Genomic DNA, 27,487 nt, shown 5'->3' on the forward strand with positions numbered 1-27,487 from the left:
TTATTATGTACAAAATCACATAAATGTGGCTTGCATTTGTATCTTAATATTAAAAATAATTCCATGGCTTAGAAAAATACTCTTCTCCTCAATGAAAAGTCACCAAATAAACTGAAAAAGTCAAGCTGAGACAATACAAAGAAAAAGTCTTTTCAAAACAAAGACAAATCTCATTCAGGCCCACCTTCGGAAATGGTGCCTATGTCCTCCTCATCTTTTTTTTGGGGCGCTGATTGAAGACTGGGGACGAGCCCATCAAACTGTCTGGCGAGTGGGATCCGTAGCTGCCTTCTGAGCCGTTGGGCGTCTGCCGCATGGCCGCATCACTCATGGCAGACATGGGCTCTTCAAACACGTCACTGCCCAAGACACCGGGCCCGGGCCCTTCCTCGTTCTCCTGTGGCTCCATTTTCACCTGTGCCAAGTTCCAGAGTGGCGAAGAATTCACCTCTGCACCTGGAAACGAGAGGAGAAGACAGTGAAGTGTGGGAAGGTGTGGAGGGCAGAGTCACTTATACAGCCCAAAGGAAAACAGCAAGGAAGAGGGCGGGCGTGGTTTTAGTGCACCAGTACCCAATCTCCAACCACCACGACAGACTGTAAATTAAATGAGTTGGGTACTAGCTTGTGCTGGAGAACAAGGTAGCAGAGATTTAATGCCAAGAGGGAACTATCAAATGTTATTTTCAATATGGAATGTGACAGCTCTGAGAAGTGTTATATTTTTATCTAGGAATACTGTACAGAAATACAGCGGATACCATTAGATGCCAAATTCAGAGATCTTGTTTTGATTCAGCAGGTTTGTTTTTTTTTTTTAGATCAATCAGAAGCAGACCTTCCGGGGTTGTGAAATCATAAGCCTTTATTAATAACTGCTCAGGGGATTTTTCCCTTATTTTAATCCCTCTCCTGCCAAGCCATTGCAGTGACAGTCCTTGGCCAGGATTCCCTCCACAATCTGGTACCTGCGCACCCAGCTGGGTCCCCCTTCTCCCCAAGAGGGAATACCGTTTTCACAACAATCCAAGCCAGGCTGTGGCAGGAATCAGTAGAGTAAGGAGAAATTAGATCTTACCTGCTAATTTGCTTTCCTTTAGTCCCTCCGGACCGGACCAGGATTGGACTGATCTCAGTCTCCACCTGCTGGTAGGCGAGCACAACCCATCAGTCCAATCCTGGTCCGGTCCGGAGGGACGCTAAGGAACCTCTATTAGTTGAGCACATTCTTGCTTACCTTAATATACCTTAATATCTGCTACCAGAAATAAACAAAACTAGAATATCAATATAGTACTTCTATTCAGCATAGCTGGAAACTATAAAATTCTAATGGGTTATAAATTTGGATAGGTCTAGTCTGCAAGTACAGATTAAGACAACAGACTTTTGAGCTATTACAGTTTTAACCTGAAACAAAAGGGCCTTTCCATTTGAATGAGATCTGTCTTGGTATATGAGGCCTACACTATGAAACCTGGTCTTGCTCCTCTGCAACAGACACAAGTTTATAGCTCTCCTACATCCAGAGCCTTCCCTTCTGATCTGTAAGCGCCAAGCATTACATTGTACTTAATTATTTAAAACAACTTTGGGTCCGATATTAAAAAAAAAAAAAAAACACAGCTTAGCTCCTATATTTAGGCCTACCAAACTTAGAAGCCTAAGTTTTCAACTGAAAATTATTCTTAAAATATGCTTATAAAATTTAGGCCTGCCATTCATTTGCCTAGATTTATGAGCCTAGTGATGAAAATCGGTGCTAAGCCCCTTTTCTATGAAACAAAAAAAAAGGAAAAATGATGCCTTACCTGATAATTTTCTTTCCTTTAGTCCTACCAGTCCAGACCAATGGGTTGTGTCCGTCTACCAGCGTAGGGAGACAGAGAAAAAGTAGTTCCAAGTAATTCACACCTTAAGTATATCATGCGGCCTGGAATGTTCAGTATTTCGATTACCCAAGCAATGGTGTTCTCATTATACACAGCAAAGAACATGGACCATGGAAAAGATCAAATTTATAACATGGCTCATACTCAACTGACATACAGATATAGCACGGAGTCAGGAGATGTATGACCTGATAGAGACTGAGGGTCTGACGCTCAAAAGTCACCTATATCTGCAGTTGAACTTACGATTTTGAAACAGCAGTCAATGCTCAAAGGGAATTGGATACAAATGAGAGGTGGGGAAATTCTGCAAGTGGCTCAGTAGGCAAAGTGCATAGCACATGCGTAGAACAGTCTCGCAGTAAACGCCAATATTATATGCATGCCCAGGGAAAAAAGGCAACAATCGCCATCACAGGTTCCATGACTGTAGCAGTGCTGTTACATGCAGGACACAAACACATACACGCAGAGAGAACACTTATGTATGGGACACACACCCACATATATAGTATACGTACATAGCACACTTCACAAACTACTACTACAAATCACGTGCAGATTCTATTAACGAATGTCCCACAACAAATTTTTCACACTACTTTTACATGTGAAATATGTACATGGCACATTTAACAAACACATGCAAACACTATTAAAAAATGCAAGCAGTCTGCTCCATAGAGAAATTGTTCTCATGCTCCACACCTCCCGGAATATTTTGAACGTTAAAGGTAGGTTCTCACTTTAATACTAATAAGCTCGTTGTAATACATTTGATATGATTACTAGTAGCTGCTACCGAATGAAGAAAGTAAGAAGCGGCATAAGAAATGTCAAGTCAGATGCAAAGAGCTGATAAGAAAGGCCAAGAGGGATTTTGAAAGAAAGACAGCGTTAGAGGCGAAAACTGATAGTAAATATTTTTTTAGATACATTAAAAGCAAGAAGCCGGCAAAAGAATCGGTTGGCCCGCTGGATGACCAGGGTGTAAAAGGGGCAATCAAGGAAGACAAAGAAATAGCAGAAAAACTAAATGAGTTATTTGCCTCGGTCTTCACCGCGGAAGATTTGGGAGGGATACCGGTGCCGGACAAGGTATTCGAGGCTCAAGAGTCAGAAAAACTTAATGAAATATCTGTAAACCTGGAAGACGAAATGTTTGTTTGTTCTTTGGCCGCTGTCGGAGACAGGGTGCTGCTCAACTGACACCCAGATGAACCAGGTCAGGAGCTGCCAGAGAAGCACCACAGAGCAGTTGCACAATCCGCTACCATCCACTTGGAGACAGAGAAAAACACTGAGCATTTCAGGCTGCACGATACACTTAAGGAGTAAATTACTTGGAACTATATTTTCTCTGTCTCCATCTGCTGATAAACGGACACAACCCATTGGTCTGGACTGGTCTGATATGGGCACGAAGGAAAGACCATATGGGCTCTCCAGTCTGCCCATCCATGCCACCTACTATCCCTTTGAGATCCTATATATTTGTTCCAAGCTTTCTTGAATTCAGTTGCAGTCTGTCTCCACCACCTTCACCAGGAGGTTTTCCATGAATTCACCACCCTTTCATAAAGAAATATTTCCTTAGGTTAGTCCTGAGTCTGTCTCTTTTCACCTTCATCCTATGCCCTCTCATTCTAGAGCTTCCTTTTGGTTGAAAGAGACTCACCTTCTATGCATTTATGTCACAGAAGTATATAAACATCTCTATCCTATCTCCCATCTCCCACCTTTTTTCTAAGATCCCACTGAGATCCTTATATCTGCCCCATACGCTTTATGACAAAACTACTGGCCATTTTAACAGCTGCCCTCTAGACAGACTCCATCCTGTTTGAAGGTGTGGTCTAAATTCACCCATGTCGCCAGAACAGATGTGGAGTTAGTACAGCAAACCTTCAACTGCAATACCTACTGATATAAGGCTTTAACTTTTTTGTTCTGGGTCTACAGTACTGGTAAATATAACTGATTATTTACCTTAGATCCAGGACAAAAACAGATATATATGTAAGTATAAAATGATAAATTTACCATTATAATTTTTTTTCTTAATTTTGAAGCTGGAGTCAGAGTACTCTGTACATTTCTACCAATTCCAACCGCCCAACACTGCTTCCGACTCCACAGCCCTGAATGCTACCCACATTTTATGCTTCTAAGTTTAGTAGTTTAGTGTAATTTTGAGTACAATCTATGCACTCGGCCCTTGCAAATTTTCAAAGAAGATAGCAGAGGAGCATGACTCTCAAAGTTAGGAGCATAACTTCTTTGACTATCAGGCATTATAGTTTTACACACACACAGTGCCTCTCAAAGATGATATCGCTACCTCTCTCCTCTACTTCCAGGCTGAGTGGCAGCCTCTGAGGAATGCTCACATCATAAAGCCTTTTTGAGAAATGCATGGGTGCCGAGAGCATGCAGCCAGCTGGTCCCATACCTGAAGCCTGCGGTGATGCCTCCACTTCCAGGTTGGCAGTAAACCTCTCACTCTGGGCCCCCAGGACTCCCACAGGCAGGGACTGGTCCCCAGAAGCCAAGTCTCCCTCAAGCTCCTCATTGATGGGAAAGGTGATATCACTGACAGGCTCCTCCTTGATCTTCACAGGTTTCAGGTCCTCTGTCACTTTTTCCGGGTGAACGATGTTCTCATACTCTTCAGATAGCTGCTTGCTGACCTGTCATAGAATTATTTTTTAAATATTAAGATGTAAGTGTAAGTAGACAGGAATGCTTGAGAAGATTACGCCACTGAAATGTAACTAAAAAGAGCCAGCTTAAGGCATGATGGTAAGGCACTGCTCAGGGCGCAGCTTAAAACGGACAAAACCCTGTGACACTGGCTCACCCTTCACAGCAGTGAGAGCATGTTCCTCTGCTCTCACAAAAATTGGCTCAGGGCACCACAGCCCTCGAGCTGACCCTGCATCTAAGATTAGCAAAATCTGACCAGTGCAGTGGTGGTGGCACGAGCCAATCAGACGACAGGGATTTGCATATTTGTAGTTTATCTTCTTCTGTATTGAGGGAATTAACTAGCTGCCTCTTCCCCATTATTTCATTTGCTGAGATCCTTATTCATGCAAATTAGTCAGCTGATTGATCTATATAGAAAATATGGCTACTGCCATCAGGGCTGCATTTGAAGATACTCACTAGATTCCTCTCCGAGAGTAAATGGGTTTATGGAACACAGAAGAAGTTCAGCCTTGTTCACAGGCCTCCTTCAACAGACCCTTCCCCCCCCCCCCCCCCCCCAACTCTCTCTCCAAGGATTTTTAAACAGGCCATACCAGCAGCTCACAGGAGAACTAGCCTGACTGCGTGGGGTCAACGTGGAACAGGCTGCCTAGCTGTAAATTATAGGGTATGGACTTGACCTGAATTTTCAAAAGAAAACCACACCCGTGATTTACCTTTGGGTCTGTATATGTGAGCGAATTACCTTTAAAACTGCGTGTTTAGTTTTTCAGCTGTTACATGGGAACACTTCTGAATTGTTAGTTCAACTTTTTTTTCTCATCTATATATATAAAAGGCAACCCCAACGTTCTGAAGCCTCCACGGAAGTTGAGGCGCCCGAGATATCCGGTGTGCCCTGGAGTGTCTGCACCGCCCTCGCGTCAAAACGTCATGACGCGTCAAAACGTCATGACGTCGAGGGCGGAGCTATTGACACTCGAGGGCCGAAACGGCCCACAGCGAACAAGGCAAGTAGCTTCGAGGGACGGAGGGAGGGGGCCCCTTGCTAGCGCCCGTTTCATTCCGCTCAGAAACGGGCATTTTTTCCTAGTTCCTTTTATAATTCTGTCAAAGTTCATGCTAGCTCATTATTGAAGCATCCAGTCTTTAAGAACATATGGTCCAAACGTCAAGTTATTACTGTGTGGAATAACTCATCTGGTCTAGTTCGCTTAGAACTAGACTATAGGCGGTGACATAAGAAGTTGAGAACTTTTTAAAATTTGATTAATTAGTTATTTTTTTTAGACTAACTTATTTATTCCCCACTCCTTTGAGTGAACTCCTTCAAAAAGGCAGTAAATAAATCCTAATAAATAAATAAATATATGGGTTCTTGAACTGTAAACCCCCAGGAGCTTCTTGTTGGAACAAGTGCGATATATAAACTGTGAATTAGATTAGAAAATCAGGGTAAGGTGCATGCATTGAAACTGCCTACATACTTTGCTCCTGCTTTTTTGTGCAGGTAACTGAGGAAAAGCAAAATGAACTTTTCAAAATGTGATGTACTTGTGTTATTTTCTTCCTCCAACTGCAAGATGCCCAAATGAAAACCCCCTTTAAATGCGGGTAAAAGTATGCATGTTTTACTGTAGCTGCAGTTTTCAATCACAGGTAAGCTGAGAAACAGACCCCCCCCCCCCCCCCATCAGCAGCTGTCTGAAAGAGCAGACTGGCAGTAGAGCAACAGGCTGCAAAGTAGCCAGAGCCGGTGGTGGGAGGCGGGGCTGGTGGTTGGGAGGCGGGGATAGTGCTGGGCAGACTTATATGGTCTGTGCCCTAAAGAGGACAGGTACAAAACAAGGTAAGGTATACACAAAAAGTAGCACATATGAGTTTATCTTGTTGGACAGACTGGATGGACCGTGCAGGTCTTTTTCTGCCGTCATCTACTATGTATATATGTTATGTAAAGTAGGAAAGTCTTCCCCCACAACACTCTTTTCCCTGAATTTTACATATGGTACCCAAATTTGAGCAAGCCGCCAAGATGTGCACGTAAACCGATTGGTTAACGAGCTCTTATCCATCAATAATTGGGAGCCAACCACCAATTAATGATATTAACAGGCACTCATTAAAATCTGCGCAGTCATCTGGCTGCACACTTCCATAGAGCGTATCCAAAAAGGGGACATGGCCATGGGAGGGGCATAGGTGTTCCGAAAAGTTACACACTTATAGAATACTGGGTAAGTATGCCTAACTTGAGTGCCAGCATTTACACCAGATTTCAGCAGGCGCAAGTCTGGCACCCAGAGATAGATATGGGAATCTGCGCTACACACTATTCGATAAAGGGTGTGCATCCTTTATAGAATAGTGTTTAACGTCAATTTTTTTCAGTGCCCATTTCTGAACATTATTTACAGAATTCCCCCCCCCCCCCCCTTTGTGACCTCAGGCAAATCACTTAACTCTCCACTGCCTCAGGTACCAGCTTAGATTGTAAGCCCTTGTACTCATATGTGGAGTGGAGGAGTGGCCTAATGGTTAGTGCAGTGGGCTGAGACCCTGGGAAAAAAGGAATAGGCTGGCTTTAAATTTAGAAATATGACGGCAGATAAAGGCCAAATGGCCCATCCAGTCTGCCCATCCTCTGTAACCCCTATCTCTTCCTTTTCCTAAGTGATCCCAGGTGCTTATCCCATGCCTTTTTCAATTCTGACACAATCCTCGACTCCACAAATTCCTCTCAAAATGTCTCCCTGGGGTTTTCATTACTTCAATGTAATGCTTGCATGGGATCCAACGTGCATCTTAGTCACTCCAGTAAGTACACTGGCAGCAAATACATGCTTACGCAGCTGCTTAGATCGAAAAACCAGCAATTCATCGCGTTCAGCTTTTTTTTCAATGGTTTGATGCTCTTTCCATGCAAGAATCCACGGAAATGTGAAAAACCACTTTCAAGTTATTTCTCCCCAAATGTGGTGACCCATTTCAGTCCCTGGAAGAGCATCTGTCAATACGTGCAGCTTCTAAAACCTGTTGAATTCTTAAAATGTAATTATACGTTCCAAAGAGGAGAAGAGAAAAGAGCAATTGTATTTTTCAATGACACTTAGGACATTTAGGTCAGCTAAGTCACAGGAGGATAAAGCAATGTGCCCAAAGTCACACAGTCTGTGGCAAAATGGGATTCGAACTCAGGATTTCTCCACACTCACAATATACTATCACGCTATCCAATGCATGTTGCATCCTACTACTACTACTACTTAACATTTCTAGAGCGCTACTCGGGTTACGCAGCGCTGTACAGTTTAACAAAGAAGGACAGTCCCTGCTCAAAGGAGCTTACAATCTAATAGACAAGAGTGAGACAAATATAGGACAATCAAGCCATTGTGACATCACTGATGAGGCTGGCTCTTAGGCATTGGTGGAATGAGGCATTATGACATCACAATCTCAGCTCTGGATACCAGAGACTGAAACTCTTCACACTAAGGGGGGAAGTGGGCCAAGTATAGGACAGTAGAGCCATTGTGACATCACTGATGAGGTTGGCTCTTAGGCATTGGTGGAATGAGGCATTATGACATCACAATCTCAGCTCTGGTTAAATCACTGCTATATGTAATACTACTACTACTACTTAACATTTCTAGAGCGCTACTCGGGTTACGCAGCGCTGTACAGTTTAACAAAGAAGGACAGTCCCTGCTCAAAGGAGCTTACAATCTAAAGGACGAAATGTCAAGTTGGGGCAGCCTAGATTTCCTGAATAGAGGTGTAGTGGTTAGGTGCTGAAGGCGACATTGAAGAGGTGGGCTTTGAGCAAGGATTTGAAGATGGGCAGGGAGGGGGGCTTGGCGTATGGGCTCAGGGAGTTTATTCCAAGCATGGGGTGAGGCGAGGCAGAAGGGCGGAGCCTGGAATTGGCGGTGGTGGAGAAGGGTACTGAAAGGAGGGATTTGTCTTGAGAGCGGAGGTTACGGGTAGGAACGTAAGGGGAGATGAGGGTAGAGAGGTAGGGAGGGGCTGATCGAGTGCATTTGTAGGTTAGTATGAGAAGCTTGAACTGTATGTACCTGATCGGAAGCCAGTGAAGTGACTTGAGGAGAGGGGTGATATGAGTATATCGGTCCAGGCGGAAGATAAGACGTGCAACCGAGTTCTGAACGGACTGAAGGGGGGATAAATGGCTAAGTGGGAGGCCAGTGAGGAGTAGGTTGCAGTAGTCAAGGCGAGAGGTAATGAGAGAGTGGACGAGAGTTCGGGTGGTGTGCACAGAGAGGAAAGGGCGAATTTTGCTAATGTTATAGAGGAAGAAGCGACAGGTCTTGGCTATCTGCTGGATATGCGCGGAGGAGGAGAGGGAGGAGTCGAAGATTCAGGATTTCGCCACACTCACACTATACTATCACGCTATCCAATGCATGTTGCAACTTAAAACTCCCTGGCCTTGGTTCCCACTTCTGACGCTGTTCAATTTTTTATTTGAAACGACAGATGAACAGAACAAATATTCTTACCTGAAGCATGTAGCTGTGGTAATCCTTAATGCGCTGTTGCCAGAATTGCTGCAGGGAAAGTACACTGCCAATGCCCATCTCATGAAACACCTGCTCCATGACGTCCGAGAAAGGGGTCTGCCCCAGCCTGGCTTCCCGATCCACCGCAAATCTCAGCAGTTTTGTGAACTTCAAGCAGTACTCGTGTGCGATATCTGTCAGGGTCTCCAAGACACTTTCATTGGCAGAATCAAATCCCGCGTGGGCCAAGACTGTGGCGACTGATTGATAAAGGAGCTGCCGGCAGGACGTCCAGCTCAACTCAGTCACAGGCTCTCCCTTCCCTCTGATGGCACAGACAACAGAAAGAGGGCATCAAGCCTTGTGCAGTGGAAAACAAACAGATGAACAAATCTTAGCAGTTTATCCTCCCCCAAAAGCCCCTCTTTTTACTCCTTCCCATACGTCTCATAGTAACATAGTAGATGATGGCAGAAAAAGACCTGCACGGTCCATCCAGTCTGCCCAACAAGACACTCAAATGGGCTAGTTTTTGTGTATATCTTACCTTGATTTGTATCTGTCATTTTCAGGGCACAGACCGTACAAGTCTGCCCAGCACTATCCCCGCCTCCCACCACCATCAACTCATCTAACATTTTCCTTTATTTTTGATTCCCATAACCCAATCCATGCACTGATTACGTACTGCAGCAGTGTCCTGTGGCAAATGGTACAGCTACCTCACTGCCCTCCACCTACTTCTAAACCTGTTCTGTTGGCAGTCACTAGGTGCTACCCTTAAAAGCAATAGCTGCAGTTTACCTCATACCCGCCAGGGTTGTAAGGAATAGGCCTGTGGTCCTGCTAATTCTAGGAAATGTTCCCAGGTCTTACACTCACAGCAGGTTGGCAAGGAGAGGCAATTTGCTTCATAAACGCTTTGATCAACAGAATTAATTACGTTACATTAACCTGCAGCTAAATGTCTTTGACACATAAATGAAAAATCAAAAATATTATTTGGTTTTATCAGATCAATTGCCCTACATCTCCCTCTGCTGGTCACAGACTTGTCCAAAATTATTTGATTTTCATTTTATCCCATTATAAAAATTACACATTGCAAATAACAAGGGACCTATGTTTGTTTATTTAATAGAGTTATAGCCTGCCAGACCTAAATCATAGCTTTTGGTGGATTACAAGCAATATAAACTATAAGACTTACAATTAACAAACATCAAGGCTTAAAAAATGGATAACAAATGAGAATGAACAAGGTAAGACAATAGTTTCCTAACGCTTCAAGAAGTATAAAAATCAATCAAACAGCTTCTGCAAAGATTAAGGCTTTAGTCTTTTTCCATAAACTTAGATAATCTATTTATTTCACAGTTTATATACTGCACTATCAAACATTTTAGGCAGTTTACAAGCAATATATACAAAGAAGACATATACTTCGACAATTGCTCTTCCAGCAAAACAGAATCCAAAAAATACTCTCAAAAAATCATATATGTGTAGATAATAGAGAAATACATACCATGAAAAAATAATAATAATTGTGTATGTTAGGTCTTCAATGTGAGATTTCAGAGATGGGAAATAGAGATAATGGTCTTTCCTAACTTACAGCCAAGTAGAATCAATGTTCACAGACAGGCTGAAACTTCACACCATCATCGGACGCAACTGTATCGCCGTCCCCCCCCCCCCTCCCCGAAAGAGCCCTTTTGAAAGGTTTGGGATATAAAAAAACGTTTTCAGAAATTTTTAAGACAATGGGAGAGACCTCTGTTAGGAAAGAGTTGCCACATGAACAAGAAAGGACTATCCACTGGGGCAAAGGGAATGGGGTCAGAGGTCTATCAATACATTGGTGCTTGTGAGCTACTAAAGATAGGCAACTTCAATTTAAAATTCTGCACAAAGTCTACACCACTCTAGTGCAACTTCAAAGAATGGGGAGGAGAGATTCTGCTCTCTGCTGGCAGCGGTAATGGGGGACGCATTCGTACAACCATTTTTTGTGGGAATGTGTGGTTGTGCAGAGGTTTTGGAGGAGAGTTTGGGATCAGGTGGGGATCTGAATAAAGGAGGGAATTCTATAAATACCGCTTAAAAACGGGTGCCCAAAAAAAATCAGTGCCAAGCGCTATTCTATAAAGGGTGTGCGCACTTTATAAACTAGCGCATAGCACCGATTCCCACGCCTGACTTTGGGCACCAGACTTATGCCTGCTGAAACCTTGTGTAAATGCGGGTATCCAAGTTAGGTGCACTTACCCAGTACCTTATAAGTAAATGTGTAACTTTTTGGAACACCCCTGACATGCCCGTGGCCATGTCCCCTTTTGGGATACGCACTATGGGAGTTAAGCGCCCTGCCTTATAGAACACTCCCATTGATCCCAAGGTGTATAATTTGGGGATGGGGCACATTTGGAGCTGGGTAAAGGAAGAGGGAATTGGTCTCTGGTTTGTGGTTAGCTGCACAAGCCATAGTGATGAGTTGGAACTCTGGGGGAGAGCCCACTTTTAAGACAATGGAGGTTGATGTGGGAAGAAATGCTGAAATATGATAAGCTTAGTGGGTGTAATTAAATTGGAGGAAATTGGGGGGGGGGGGGGATGAAAGGGGGTGGGGATACTTAAGAGGGCAACAGCAGCTGGTTTGTATAATTAAATTGGTGGCAATCGGGGGGGGGGGGGGGGCTGAAGAGGGGCAGGGATATTCAAGAGGGCAGTTTGTATTTATTCATTTTGGGACTATTAAGTAGGGCCACTACATTATTTCACTGTATAAGTTTGAGTTGCTTCTATACCACTCATGTATTCCTATTTTAGTATTGCATCTCTTTTCTTTCATTTTTCTCCTAACTGGTTGTAATCTTAGGAAGCAAAGGGTTAGGGAATGGGGAAAAGGTGCTGGGCAGACTTATACGGTCTGTGCCAGAGCCGGTGGTGGGAGGCGGGGCTGGTGGTTGGGAGGCGGGGATAGTGCTGGGCAGACTTATACGGTCTGTGCCCTGAAAATGACAGGTACAAATCAAGGTAAAGTATACACAAAAAATGGCACATGTGAGTTTATCTTGTTGGGCAGACTGGGTGGACCGTGCGGGTCTTTTTCTACCGTCATCTACTACTATATATTAGTACTGTGGACATTGACCTGAACAATGTTTTCAAGGCTTGTCTTGCTCTTATTCTGTTTACTTTCAGATGGTTTAGATCACAGATGGAAGATGGACTTGTAGGGGTCAATATTCAGTCAACCGCAGTGAGCATTTTTGCTTGCTGCCGACAGTATTATTCCCAAATAATCAAAGCTGAGACCCATGCGTGTTCCAGCTTTGAATATCCGGTTATTTTTAAGCCAGTTAAACTACAGCCACTTAAGTGGATATTCAGCTCTTAAGCGGCCATGGATTACTGCATAACAGGACAGACTTTTATGCAGTCTCATTTATGCACTAACCTGGCCGCTTAAGGGCTGTAAATCAGCAAGTGGCCAAGTGCTGATTATGCCCCCAGAATGCTCCCAACATAACCAGCTTTGAGTTCAGCGCTAACCGTGATATCCAGCACTTAGCTGGTTAAGTGCTGCTGAATATTAGCGGCTAGCCCTGACCAAACAATTTAAAACGGTCTGTGGCTAAATTGCTTTGAAAAGTGGGACCGTATTATTTTTCATGTTGTGTTTCCACTTTCACTAAAAACTGAGGAAGAAAATATTTTTTTTCAATCAACGTATAGTTAAGCTTTGGAACTCATTGCCAGAGCAGGCATAAAAGCAGTTAATGTAGCTGGGTTTAAAATAAGGCTTGGACAAATTCCTGGAGGAAAAGTACACAGTTATTAAGACAGGCCTGGGGAAAGCCACTGAGGTTAAGTAGTATGGAATCTTACCATTTTTTGGGACTTTGCCAGGTACTTGTGACTGGACTGGGCACTGTTGGAAACAGGATATTGGGCTAGATGGACCCTTGGTCTGATCCAGTAGGACAACTCTTATGTTATGACAGAATCAGTACCTGTTCCTCTGATCCTATTCCCACCCATCTACTTAACACTATCTCTCCTACTGTCAACCCTTTTATCTGTCATATCCTCAATCTTTACTTTCCATTGTGACTGCTCCTGATGCCTTCAAACATGCCGTAATCACACCACTCCTTAAAAAACCTTCATTGGACCCTACCTGTCCTTCCAACTATCGCCCCATCTCCCTCCTCCCTTTCCTATCCAAGATACTTGAACGCCGTTCACCGCCGTTGCCTTGACTTTCTTTCATCTCAAACTATTCTTGATCCACTTCAATCTGGCTTTCGCCCCCTTCATTCAACTGAAACAGTGCTTGCTAAGGTCTCCAATGATCTACATAGTAACATAACATAGTAGATGACGGCAGAAAAAGACCTGCACGGTCCATCTAGTCTGCCCACGATAAACTCATATGTGTATACCTTACCTTGATTTGTACTTGTCTTTGGATCTGTTCCTGGCCAGATCCAAAGGTCTCTATTCTATCCTCATCCTTCTCGATCTATCTGCTGCTTTTGACACTGTTGATCACAGCCTACTCCTTGATACACTGTCCTCACTTGGATTTCAGGGCTCTGTTCTTTCCTAGTTTTCTTCTTATCTCTCCCAGCGTACCATTAGTTTATACTCTAGTGGATCCTCCTCTACTTCTATCCCACTGTCAGCTGGTGTACCTCAGGGATATGTCCTGGGACCTCTTCTTTTCTCCATCTATACTTCTTCCCTTGGTACTCTGATCTCATCCCATGGTTTTCAGTATCATCTTTATGCTGATGACTCCCAGATCTACCTCTCCACACCAGAAATCTCAGCCGAAATCCAGGCCAAAGTATCAGTCTACCTGTCTGACATTGCTGCCTGGATGTCTCACCACCATCTGAAACTAGGCATGACCAAGACTCAGCTTCTTATCTTTCCCCCTAAACCAACCTCTCCTCCTCCCACATTCTCTATTTCTGTAGATAACACTCTCATCCTTCCTTTCTCATCAGCTCGTAACCTTGGGGTCATCTTCGACTCCTCCCTCGCCTTCTCTGCACATATTCAGCAGACTGCTAAAACCTGTCGTTTCTTTCTCTATAATATCACCAAAATTCGCCCTTTCCTTTCTGAGCACACTACCAGAACCCTCATCCACACTCTTATCACCTCTCGCTTAGACTATTGCAACTTGCTTCTCGCAGGTCTCCCACTTAGCCATCTCTCTCCTCTTCAATCTGTTCAAACTTCTGCTGCACGACTAATATTCCGCCAGGGTCGTTATGCTCATATTAGCCCTCTCCTCAAGTCACTTCACTGGCTTCCTATCCATTTCCGCATACAGTTCAAAGTCCTCTTATTGACCTATAAGTGCATTCACTCTGCAGCTCCTCAGTACCTCTCCACTCTTATCTCTCCCTACATTCCTCCCCGGAAATCTCTCTTATCTGCACCCTTCTCCTCCACCGCTAACTCCAGACTCCGTTCCTTTTATCTTGCTGCACCATATGCCTGGAATAGACTTCCTGAGCCGGTACGTCAAGCTCCATCTCTGGCCGTCTTCAAATCTAAGCTAAAAGCCCACCTTTTTGATGCTGCTTTTAACTCCTAACTCTTATTCACTTGTTCAGAACCCTTATTTTATCATCCTTACTTTAATATTCCCTTATCTCTTGTTTGTCCTAATTAGATTGTAAGCTCTGTCGAGAAGGGACTGTCTCTTCATGTTCAAGTGTACAGCGCTGCGTACGTCTAGTAGCGCTATAGAAATGATAAGTAGTAGCAATGTCAATCATAAGTGTGGGTGGGGACAAGCAGGGGTCAAGTCAGAGGAAAACAAAGTACACACAGCATATTGGGGGGGGGGGGGGGGGGGGGGGGGGGGGGAAGAGTTAAGCATCTCCGAACATACGAGGGCCAGAAGGTGAAGGCTGGGAACACAAGCATCTCCAAACATTTGAGGACCAGAAGATAGGAAGGAAAGGTTTCATCAGTGGACAAAGGATCAGGAAGAAAGGGGGGGGGGGGGGGAAACTGACTTATGCGCAGGAGATAAGGAAAAAACCCCAGTACACAAGGGCTGGCATAGAAGGAAGGAAAAGATGCCCTGAAAAAAAGAAAAAAAGCTTGGAGGGAAATATAAACTACGATGGTAAGATCAATCTACCTAATTTAATACCTAGCAGCTAGAGCAGTGGGATAAGAATCAGAGAAGCCAGTTTAAATCCCATTTGTCTGACTGGAAAGGCAAACGATCTAATCTAAATTCCAAATTCAAATCTACTGTGATACATTTCAAACGCTTAGTAAGGACTTTAGTGTGCACGATGATTTACTTTTGTTTCACAATATGCATTTCAGTGAACTTTCAGCCACATAAAACTATGTGCAGTAAACTATAATTTAAGTGTGTTTCTTATGTTTGAAAATTAGGTTGTTGTGTGTTAGAAATTAATGTATCCCTTTATAATTGGCACAGACTGGAGTGCTATATGCCATATTATATATATACTTTATTTACTTCACTAATAAAAAGAAAAGGATGGTGCCTTTTGTACCATGGTAAACATACTTTGAATTTTGATGAATACTCCATTTCTGTTTGCTGTTCACAGCTCCTGAAAGTTTGCTCAACTAGTACACTGGAACCAAAAGTGGTATCAATAACCCAGTGGCGTTCCTAGGTCGACTGCCACCTGGGGCGGATCGCCACTGCGCACACCCCCCTGGGTGCAGCGGCGTCCGTCCCCCCAGGGTGCAGCACGACACCCCCCTCCTCGGGTGCATTCTTGGCTGCTGGAAGGTGCAGAGGGAGGCCGCGCGCCTGTCGGCTCCACTGGCTCCCTGCTCCCTCTGCCCCGGAACAGGAAGTAACCTGTTCCGGGGCAAAGGGCGCAGGGAACCAGCGGAGCCGACAGGCTCGCGGCTGCTCTCTGCACCCTCCAGCAGCGTGCACCCGAGGTGGACCGCCCACACCGCCTCGCCCTTGCTACGCCACTGCAATAACCAGGGTTGGAAAAATCCTAGCAGTAGAGGCCGACCAAATCCAGCCCAAAATCCTTTTCTTGCCCAATTTGAGACAAAAAGGTCATTTTAATTTTTGGCCATGTTTTCAGTTTCAGCCAAAAATTTGTGCTTTGGCTCTCTCCCTCCTTCTCTCAAAGCAAGGAGTCTCCTCATAGATCCCCACCCCGAGTGCCCCTGTACCCGTAATGCCCCCTGGGTCTATATTACAATCCTGGCAGTCTAGGGCAGGCCTTCTTCACAACCCAGTCCTTGGGACAAGCCAAGTCTCATCGGGTTTCCTGGATATCCACAATGAATATGAATGAGCTACATTGGCATACCGAGGAGGAAGTGCATGCCAATCTCTCTCATGCATATTCATTGTGGATATCCTGAAAACAAGGTGGGACTTGGTGTGCCCTGAGGACTGGGCTGAAAAGCCCTGGTCTAGGGGTGTAATTGGGGCAGGAGCAATCCCCAGTTGCTCCTGTCCATTCCAGTTCTGTTCTGAAAATGGTTGCCACGAATGGGCATCACTCCTGCCCTGACTACAGCATTAGACCACCAAGGATTATAAGGTAGTCCAGGGATGGGGGGGGGGGGGGGAATGTTACTCTTTGTATTCTTTTTTTTCTGTACTGCAATTGCAAATAATGCAGTTATGATCTTGCACAATAGTTTATATGGTAAACAGACTGCCCCACATAAATGCTTTTGATACAAAATCTTAGCAGGAATTAAAATCTGTAAATTTAGGATGATGGAATTATGACATCAGCTGTCACTCCAAGTGTTGGGCAAAGTCAGCCACTGTAAAAGCACCGTGGCCTTTAGTTTCGGTTTTCATTAGCTACATCTAATATGGGTGGAGATTATTTTGAAATTATTATATTCTGGCTCGGATACTGTAGGTATTGCAGAGGAATGCAGACCACAAGCTCTGACAATCCTCGGCAGCCTTCACTGATTCACATAAGCAAACTTGACATGTCAGTTTCGGTTTTGGCCCAAAGCTTTCAGACAGTTTCAAAGACAGTTTTTGTTTCAACTGAAAAAAGTAATTTCAGCCGGCCTCTACCTAGAAGCCAGGTCACCTACATACTTGTAATTTGGCACTCGGTACCTAACATTCAGAAAAGCACAAATGTAAAGGAAAAGAAGAAAACAATGTTAAAAATTCTAAACAAGAAGATGAATAAAAAGGCAAACCCAATAAGGCAAAAAAGCAACAATAATTTTTAAAAAAAGAGAGAGAAAAAGTAAAGGAAAACATTTCTAGGCACCTGAAACTTCTTGACTGGCTCACAAGCTTTCGAAATATATTTCCAGTGCATCACTGACTGTCTCTCTTCGCCCTCCCTCCCTCCCTTCCATGCCTACCTGTAGAAATCACTCTCAGGGTCGCTGTGCCTCAGATGAAAGGGCAACTGGGGTATCTTGCTGTCAAGGGGTAGCAGATCATCAGGAAGAGAAGGGGAGATGGGGCGGGACGGCAGTGGTTCACTCTCCTCAGTTTTTATTCCCTCAGTTTGTTGCTGGCCCTGTGCCTGGGTGGCAGCAATAAGGCTACGCAGGCGCCGGGTATGCTGAATGAGCTGAATGGTGTGGATGGTTAGGCTGCAAGGCTCAGAGGGGATGTCCAGCATGGTAGTGGGTCGCGGCTTCTGTGCAGAGGGCTGATGCAGTGGAGGGTCCTGGACCTCCACCGTCCGAAACTCGCGCTGCAGCAGCTCAAAAGAGCTCCTGCTGGTCTGGCTAGAGGATACAGGAATCTCTCCCCAGTATTTTAACATTGTTAAGAAACAAGTTAGAGACTATGTGAAACTACAATATCCACAACAGTGCACAGATTGACCAATTTCTCCAAAGACACTTGGAGCCGGGTCTCTCCAACAGCTATCCAGGAACACCAACAGAATCAGATTGACCAAAAGCAGATCCCTTTCAGATGGATGTAATTCTGAAGTTTAGGCTCATCATACTGATAGCAGGGACGGCTTTGTTTCCTAGAAAGAAAAGTAATAAACAGCTATAAATTTCTGGTGACCATTCCTAATTGAAAGTGCATGCATAACAGAGCAAATGCAAAACAATTTGCTTATCAGATGCTTGGTGCTCTCAGTGTGATGAGCTTTCCAGAGCTATTTTTAACCCTCATAAGCTAGTCACAAGCTACGCAGTGCAAAAACTACAATGTGCTTGTTGTCTTCTATTTCTATAAACAAATACATAGTAACATAGTAGATGACGGCAGAAAAAGACCTACACGGTCTATCCAGTCTGCCCAACAAGATAAACTCATATGTGCCACTTTCTGTGTATACCTTACCTTGATTTGTATCTGTCCTTTTCAGGCACAGACCGTAGAAGTCTGCCCAGCACTACCCCCGCCTCCCACCATCGGCTCTGCCACCCAATCTCAGCTAAGATTCTGAGGATCCATTCCTTCTGAACAGGATTCCTCTATGTTTATCCCACGCATGTTTGAACTCCATTACTGCTTTCATCTCCACCACCTCCCGCGGGAGGGCATTCCAAGCATCCACCACTCTCTCTTTAAAGGTGTGCACTGCTATGTTTCTATGCAAATAGAATCTTGCAAAAAGCATCTAGAACCTGTCACTGAAACTAATGTTATATATAAAAGAAGAAGCCTGGGAAAGGAGAACTTGATGCAGGATCACTGAGGCATACAAACAGTAAAAATGCAAAATGGTAAGCTGACAGTACACCAAGGGAAATTAGTGTCCAGAAAGAGAGGATATGAAAAAAAGACGATTCCGAATTACAGGCATCAAGTGCTAAAAAGCAGAATGTGAAAAGAATAAAAATAACACGTGTCTGTATGTAAATGCCAAGAGTCTGAAAACTAAGACTGGAGAGTTACAATGAGGCCTGGTAGGGAAAAGATAAACAATGGGGGACTGCAATAATACAGTACAAAATATATCAAAACAAAAGAATTCCATCACAGCAATTAGGATAGAAACGTTGAATGAATGGGAGGGATAGAGCAGTTGGGGGGGTTTACGACATCCACCAAACCACAATGGTGAAACAGACTGGGCATTATTAAAAAGAGATTACTAAATGTGTAAGTGACTCCTATGGCTCAGTTTCAAATCTCCAGTCTCTGGTATTACTACTACTACTACTTAACATTTCTAGAGCGCTACTAGGGTTACGCAGCGCTGTACAGTTTAACAAAGAAGGACAGTCCCTGCTCAAGGAGCTTACAATCTAAAGGACAAAATGTCAAGTTGGGGCAGTCTAGATTTCTTGAATAGACGTATGGTGGTTAAGTGCCGAAGGCGACATTGAAGAGGTGGGCTTTGAGCAAGGATTTGAAGATGGGCAGGGAGGGGGCCTGGCATATGGGCTCAGTCTCCAGTCTCTGGTATACAGAATTATGAGTCTGAATCCTGGAAAACCTCACACTAGAGGGCTAACCCTCTAATTCTATAAACTTACAGGCACAATTGTATACTTAGCATGCAAAGCTGTGAGCGCAAGCCATAGAATAGTGTCAGTTATGCGCTTAATATAACAATTAGCTAATCGACATTAACCAATTATTGGCTATAATTGATCTTAACTAGTGCTAACTGGCACTAATTAGCAGTTCCATGCTTAACTGCCCTTATTCAGGATTCTACAAATTGTATGTGGAAAATCCATGGTGCAAAAATAAAAAGGGGACATGGACAGGTCAGGAGCGTACCTAGAACTTATGCATGTGTGCTATAGAATACCACGAGTTACACCTTGATTGATACACTTAGTTGCAGGCTTTACACCAGCCTTCGAGTTAGCGTATGTGCATGTGCTAGAATTCTATAACAGCAACTAGGCATCTAATTACCGACATAAAATTCACACTTAGTGCTCATCATCCCCATGCCTACATTCAAGAAATCTTTTGAGAATTATCCCCTAATTCTATAAAAGTTGCTAAAAATTGCCTGCGCCAATTAAGCTAATTAGCGTGAAGAATTAGCTTAACTAATTGGCACTAATTAGATTTAATTGAAATATACACACATAAATTTTACATGCAAGCACAAGAAGGGGACGTGGAAATGGGAGCGTCATGTGCGGAATGGGGGCGTTCCTAGCTTGTGTTAAGCTCCGCTTAACGCAAGACTACCTCTACTTCAGGAAGCAGGTTAAAGCTTGGCTCTTCAACCAAGCCTTTAACGGAAGAAGTAACTAACTTGTTAGTCTCACTCACACACACAAGAATTGACTCGGGCTGCACAAACTGCAGCGGGACATGTTCATCCATTCCTACCCTAGCTGAGATAATATTTAACCATCTCTCTGACCTCACGTGCAGTGGCGTACCAAGGGGGGGGGCGGTGGGGGCGGTCCGCCCCGGGTGCACGCCGCTGGGGGGGGGGGGGGGGTGCCGCGCGCCGGTCAGCGTTGTTCGTTTTCATGCTCCCTCTGCCTCGGAACAAGAAGTAACCTGTTCCGGGGCAGAGGGAGCATGGAAACGAACGACGCTGACCGGCGCGCGGCACCCCCCCCCCCCCCGCGGCGGGCCCCCGGAGGTGAGGGGGTTCTTTCGCCGGGGGGGGGGGCGCACTGCACGGGGGGGGGGGGCGCATCGGCGATCCGCCCCGGGTGTCAGCGCCCCTAGGAACGCCACTGCTCACGTGCAACTTTCTTCAAATCAATCACCTTACTTTCTAATTCTTCCTACTTTCTTACTCATCTATGTGTTACAACTTTGCCTTACCCCTCACTACCAATTATAATGTTCTAGTATATATTGTGTTGTCATTGCAAGTAGTATACCATGCCATACTTTGTATTGTTGTTCGAATATTTTTACTGCTCTAATTGCCTCCTGCTCATGTTTGATCTATTCTTACTGTACACTGCCTTGAGTGAATTCCTTCAAAAAGGCGGTAAATAAATCCTAATAATAATTTCCACGCATTGTTATAGAATGAGGAGGGATACGCACTTAATTTAGGCGCATAGATTTGTACCATGTTTCAGTTGGTGCAAATAGCCGCACCTAAAGTTAGGCACGATTCCCGGGTGTAAGCGCTATTCTATAAACCACGCCTAACTTTAAGTGTGGCTTAAAGTATAGCATTTTTTTCAGTGCCATATATAGAATTCACCCCTAAGGTTCTCTGAAAACTTCTATAGGTCCTTGAGTATCTCGATGCCTCTCTCATGATTTTGAGTACAGCTAGCTCTATGTACATGCTTCATAAATGTGTCATCTTCTTTATAGGTACAATCTGTCTCTAGAACTTAAGGTTGCTGGTTTGAATCCCAGTACAGCCAATCAGTCAAACTAATGAAGAATGGGATAAAAGCTGGTATCCATTAGCTTTCTAGACTGTACCTGAATTTCAACAAATCATGGTCAAGCACAAAGGATCTCTAAGGGAGAGGACAGGATAGTAGATGGTATGAATGGGCAGACAAGACAGACCTTATGGTCTTTATCTGCCTTCATTTTCTCTACTTCTATAGAAACACAATAACAATAAAATATTTCAATGAACCCAATAGCAATTGGGTGAAAATGTCTCAGAGTGTCATGAAGATTAAGCTTCCAGATCGTTGGTCTTCACTCCTAGTGGAAGATTTTTCTGTCAGATCGTGTGCTCTCTAAGAAACGAGGAGGTAATCCTGACAGACGTCTGCTTCAGCTCGAACAGAGGTGGATCTTCCGTCTACAGTCGGTGGAACCCCATGGCCTTAACAACAAAATTGACTGGACTGTATTTTTTTTTACTTGTTTGATTCATTTTTGATTAACTTAGTGGATTCTTTTTTTGATTCACATATTACACATCTTTTAGTAGAGATTCTTTTGATTTATTACTTCATACACACAGTGTGGAACAGTTGAGAGCTAATCATTTATCAAGTTTAAATCTCTCCCAATTCCAACACGTAGTATTTCCAAACTATCTGTTGTACAATTCCCCCTTCCCCTGCGTGTGTGGGGGTGGTAAATCTGTGGAGCATGTATGGTATGGGTTGGTTGTTTTTTTGTCTTGTTTTGTTGATTCGGTCTTTGAGTAGAGTTGTGTGTTTGGACGTCCATGTTGTTACCTATTCAAACGTGGGCGCGTAACTCCGCCCACCAGTGGCCGGGTTTTTTGGCATAGCCGTCCATGACAGACCAGGGTGGTGTCTGTCCACGATTGGCCGTCGAGTATATAAAAACGGCCAATCTGTGTCCATGGACACCTAGCTGCCCGACTTCGAGTCTGTCTGTGGAGTCTGATTGGAATGTAAGTGTTTCTTTTCAGGTCGTCCGTGGGGTTATGTGTGTTTGATGGGGCATGGTAGATTCACTAATCACTTGCTACTTTTGTAGGATTGCTACATTGCCGCTTCAGCAGTGCGGCTAAATTGGGTGTTTGCTTTCCCCTGAAGAAGCCCCTCCGGCGAAACGGATCTGTTGGGCAGGGAACCCCATTACCGAAGGTGTAATGAGCTAAGTGGTTGTGTGACTCACAGTTGACACAGCATACCTTATAAAAATTATTCATGAGAATGAGCCGGGGCCAGAGGATCCAAGATGGCGACGGTATGAGAAGCGTTGCCAGTCGCGTCTCACTTTTCTCTGTGAACGCCACGAAGTTGCTCCTTACCTGAACCCTGGAATGGGGAAAAGGAGAGGCAAGGTCAGAGAGGTTCTCTCTCTCCCTGACGGGACAAGTCAGCTTCGGCAGGCTAAGATGGAGGATTTTGCAGTCGCGCTGGGTCCAGGGAAGATTTCTACTCCGGTAGCTGAGGCTGGCGCTTTGGCGTTAGCCGACAGTGTAGATGGAGCTTCCCTTAGCCCGGTCGAACGTGCGGCTCCTCCACAACCAGGAAGTGAAGGTCTCCAGATGAGCCCTGTAGCTCAGATCCGAAGTGGAGAGCAGAGCGTGCAGGGAGGGAGCCTTTTGGAGAAAAGGGGAGATCAGAGGGACGACAGCTTGGGAGCTCCAGAAGCGACATCGGCTCCTGTACTGTTAGCACAGACAGTGAGTATTCTGGAAAATGCTGTTAAAGCACCCCTTCCTGAATTGACATTGGAGAAAATGGAAAAGCCAGCCGTAGTGACGCTAGAGTCACTATGGGACTTAACCTTTACTGCACATTCCTCCCTACAAACTGTGGTAACTAAAAATGCTGTAATTATTAAGACCTTATCAGAAACTGCATTAGCCCAATTGCAAAAGACTGAACATCAAGCTGCGGAAGTAAAATCTCTTACTGAACGAACAAAAAAAATGGAACTTGTGGGTCAAACATTGATTAAAGATAAGAATTTTACTCTCCGAAGGCTGGAATATCTGGAAAATCAGTCCAAGAGATTTAACTTGAGGCTAATAAATTTTCCTAGTTCGCCTCTTATGTACAAATGAGTAAAAAATATCTTGTGGAAATATTGGGCATGTCAGAAAATTCACTACCACCAATAACGAGAGCGTTTTATTTGCCAACTGATTCTAGAGTGGAGTCAGGAAACCTTCCTCAAGGTGGTGCAGTGATGAATCTGACTACCTTTTTGGAATCATCTTTAGAAGGTGTAACGAAAAGAGCAACATTTGCTTTAGAAATGGATCGGGATGCAGTACTGAGACTTTCTTTAAGACATTTGGATTCAGTATTTTGGGGGTCAAAAATAAGAGTATACCCAGACTTATCAAGAGAGACTCAGAAGAGGCGTAAAGCCTTTTTGGCTTTGCGCACAAGAACTGTGGGCAATAGGAGCTACCTTCCTATTGAAATTTCCTTGTGTTTGTAGAATTATGTTTCAATCTAAACACTTTCAATTTTTTGACCCCAAACAGCTAGAGGAATTTCTACTTAGTAGGGAAGAGGTTAATGCAGTGGTTTAATCCCATATGTACACTATTTAACAGCCTTGGAGTGAATCACTCGGGACATGACGCTTCATTAATATAATTTACAATGTATGATTATTTCCTTTACATTATATGATTAATCTTACATCTTGGATTGATTTCTTATTCTTGTGGTCGATAATTATATAAAACTTAAATAGTATTTGCTTGTTTATATAATTTTTCATTTCCAAATTGTGTATTATCATTCATAAATGTGAAATTATGTTTGTTAAAAAGTTTAATAAAAATAAAGTTAACAAAATTATTCATAAAAAGTATATGTCCACAGGCGCTGCGTACACCTTGTAGCGCTATAGAAATGCTAAATAGTAGTAGTAGTAGGAAGGGAGGAGGTGGGTTTGAGACCAATGATTGATTCATGGTGACAGCTCTAACAGGAGTATAGCCAGCAGTTGTGTTGGAATTTCACCTGTCTGAGGTCTCTTCCCTTCTCCCATATATTATTCCACATCCCACACTCTGTGAGATTAGACCCGCTATCCACAGCTTTGGGTATAAATGTAACAAATAAAAGAATGGAGACGTCTTGCAGGTGGAGAGAGGGGAAGGCTAGGCAAGTGAAACATGAGGCAGGGAGCAAGAGAGTGTTGTATTACTTGTATGTAACGCGCCTAAATCGTGTCGTACTGATCTCTAGCACCGCATCCGAATACCATCAGCGCAGAAACTCCTATCTCAAGCGTGCCAAAGCCTCCTACACCTCTGGGGAAATCGTTTATTTACTATACCATTTCTAATTGCATTGACAAAACAACGGTTTACATCTTAAAAATAACATATATTTTTAAAAAAACATACAAGAAATCCATTAATTTGATAGAAAAGCACAGCAAACTAAAACATCCATTCTAAGAAATATAACAACAGTGGACAATCATTCATAATAAACCTTATAAACAAGCATATTATTTGTTACTGCACATTCATTCTGTTTTCCCCCTTTCATCCCAGATTATTTTCGAACGTATCCTAAAACAAATATGTCTTCAAAAGTTTGCAAAACTGAACATAGGACTCTTCCAATTCACCTCATCAACCCACTCAGTTATGAAAATCCACCTCTATAACTACCCTAATCACTCCCTTCCTTCTTCTCTCTTCCCTACTTAATCTCTGCACAATACTAACTGTATCTGATATCTTTAGATTGTAAGCTCCTTTGATCGGGGACTATCCTTCTTTGTTAAACTGTAAAGCGCTGCGTTACCCTAGTAGCGCTTTAGAAATGTTAAGTAGTAGTAGTAGTAATACTAACTGTATCTGATATCTTATTTATTTATTTTATTGCATTTGTAGCCCACCTTATCCCACCTCTTTGCAGGCTCAAAGTGGCTTACAATACATCATGAGTAGTGGAGGAATGTTAATAGATAAACATTTGGTATTGCAGGATCTTGGTCAGCATGATGATAGTAAAACAAACATAATAAACGAAATCATAGCGTACAAGCAGATATTATGACACAAGTTCTGAATATAGATATAGGTATCGGCCTGCTTATCCGACATTGCTGCCTGGATGTCCAACCGCCACCTGAAACTGAACATGTCCAAGACCGAGCTTATCGTCTTTCCACCAAAACCCACTTCTCCTCTTCCTCCACTTTCTATCTCAGTTGATAACACCCTCATCCTCCCCGTCTCATCTGCCCGCAACCTCGGAGTCATCTTTGACTCCTCTCTCTCCTTCTCTGCGCATATCCAGCAGATAGCCAAGACCTGTCGCTTCTTCCTCTTTAACATCAGCAAAATTCGCCCTTTCCTCTCTGAACACACCACCCGAACTCTCGTCCACGCTCTCATTACCTCTCGCCTGGACTACTGCAACTTACTCCTCACCGGCCTCCTACTTAGCCATCTATCCCCCCTTCAATCTGTTCAGAACTCTGCTGCACGTCTCATATTCCGCCAGAACCGATATACTCATATCACCCCTCTCCTCAGGTCACTGGCTTCCGATCAGATACCGCATTCAATTCAAGCTTCTCCTTCTTACCTACAAATGCACTCAGTCTGCTGCCCCTCACTATCTTTCTACCCTCATCTCCCTTACGTTCCCGCCCGTAACCTCCGTTCACAGGATAAATCCCTCCTCTCGGTACCCTTCTCCACCACCGCCAACTCCAGGCTCCGCTCATTCTGCCTCGCCTCACCCTATGCTTGGAACAACCTTCCTGAGCCCTTACGCCAAGCCCCCTCCCTGCCCGTCTTCAAGTCTTTGCTTAAAGCCCACCTCTTCAATGCTGCGTTCGGCACCTAACCCTTACCGTTCAGTGAATCCAGACTGCCCCAATTTGACTGCCCCTATCGGACCGACCGTTCACTTGTCTATTAGATTGTAAGCTCTTTGAGCAGGGACTGTCTCTCTTTGTTAAATTGTACAGCGCTGCGTAACCCTAGTAGCGCTCTAGAAATGTTAAGTAGTAGTAGTAGTATTACATATAGCAGTGATTTAACCAGAGCTGAGATTGTGATGTCATAATGCCTCATTCCACCAATGCCTAAGAGCCAACCTCATCAGTGATGTCACAATGGCTTGATTGTCCTATATTTGTCTCACTCTTATCTATTAGATTGTAAGCTCTTTGAGCAGGGACTGTCTCTCTTTGTTAAATTGTACAGCGCTGCGTAACCCTAGTAGCGCTCTAGAAATGTTAAGTAGTAGTAGTAGTATTACATATAGCAGTGATTTAACCAGAGCTGAGATTGTGATGTCATAATGCCTCATTCCACCAATGCCTAAGAGCCAACCTCATCAGTGATGTCACAATGGCTTGATTGTCCTATATTTGTCTCACTCTTATCTATTAGATTGTAAGCTCTTTGAGCAGGGACTGTCCTTCTTTGTTAAACTGTACAGCGCTGTGTAACCCTAGTAGCGCTCTAGAAATGTTAAGTAGTAGTAGTAGTAGTATATGCGAGTTGTGCATATTCACAATGTCTTGCAAATGACATTGTTAACAAAATTATGTAAGCCACATTGAGCCTGCAAATAGGTGGGAAAATGTGGGATACCAAATGCAATAAATAAATAATAATAATTTTAGGAAGACAGTTCCAAAGACTACTACTACTTATCATTTCTACAGCGCTAACGGACCTAGGCAGCGCTTCACACTTGTACATGGAGAGACAGTCCCTGCTCCATAGAGCTTACAATCTAAGTACGACAGACAGACAGACAGGACATATCAGGGATAGGGGCCAGTTGAAGGTTTTAGGTTTAGGAGTTAAAAGCTAGAAAAAAGAAAGGGGAAAAGACATCATTACCTCCAGAGAGAAAGAGCCCTGCAGCCGACCTCCCCCCCCTAACTCCTCGGTTTCTTCCAACGGTCGGGCGCGCGGAGAAGAAGCGCCAGGAAAAGCGATTCAAAGCGTTTACTACAAACTAACACCACCACATCCACGTCCCTCCATCCTCCTCCTCCTGGCGATTATCATCTGG

At 43.9% G+C, this 27,487-nt stretch overlaps 1 protein-coding gene across 1 annotated transcript; it reads right to left on the minus strand.

Annotated features, from left to right (window-relative positions):
- On the minus strand, nucleotides 1-27,472 carry SUPT7L (SPT7 like, STAGA complex gamma subunit). Its single transcript, XM_030195779.1, has 5 exons — nucleotides 27,313-27,472; nucleotides 17,525-18,150; nucleotides 9,131-9,455; nucleotides 4,345-4,582; nucleotides 1-456 (listed from the first exon to the last, which is right to left on the minus strand). Exons 2-5 carry the CDS (start codon nucleotides 17,935-17,937, stop codon nucleotides 200-202), a joined length of 1,233 nt encoding a protein of 410 aa, XP_030051639.1. The 5' UTR covers nucleotides 17,938-18,150; nucleotides 27,313-27,472; the 3' UTR covers nucleotides 1-199.
- Between the last annotated feature and the right edge of the window lie 15 nt (nucleotides 27,473-27,487).

Source organism: Microcaecilia unicolor, chromosome 3 (assembly GCF_901765095.1).
Source record: "Microcaecilia unicolor chromosome 3, aMicUni1.1, whole genome shotgun sequence".
Lineage (NCBI taxonomy): Eukaryota > Metazoa > Chordata > Amphibia > Gymnophiona > Siphonopidae > Microcaecilia > Microcaecilia unicolor.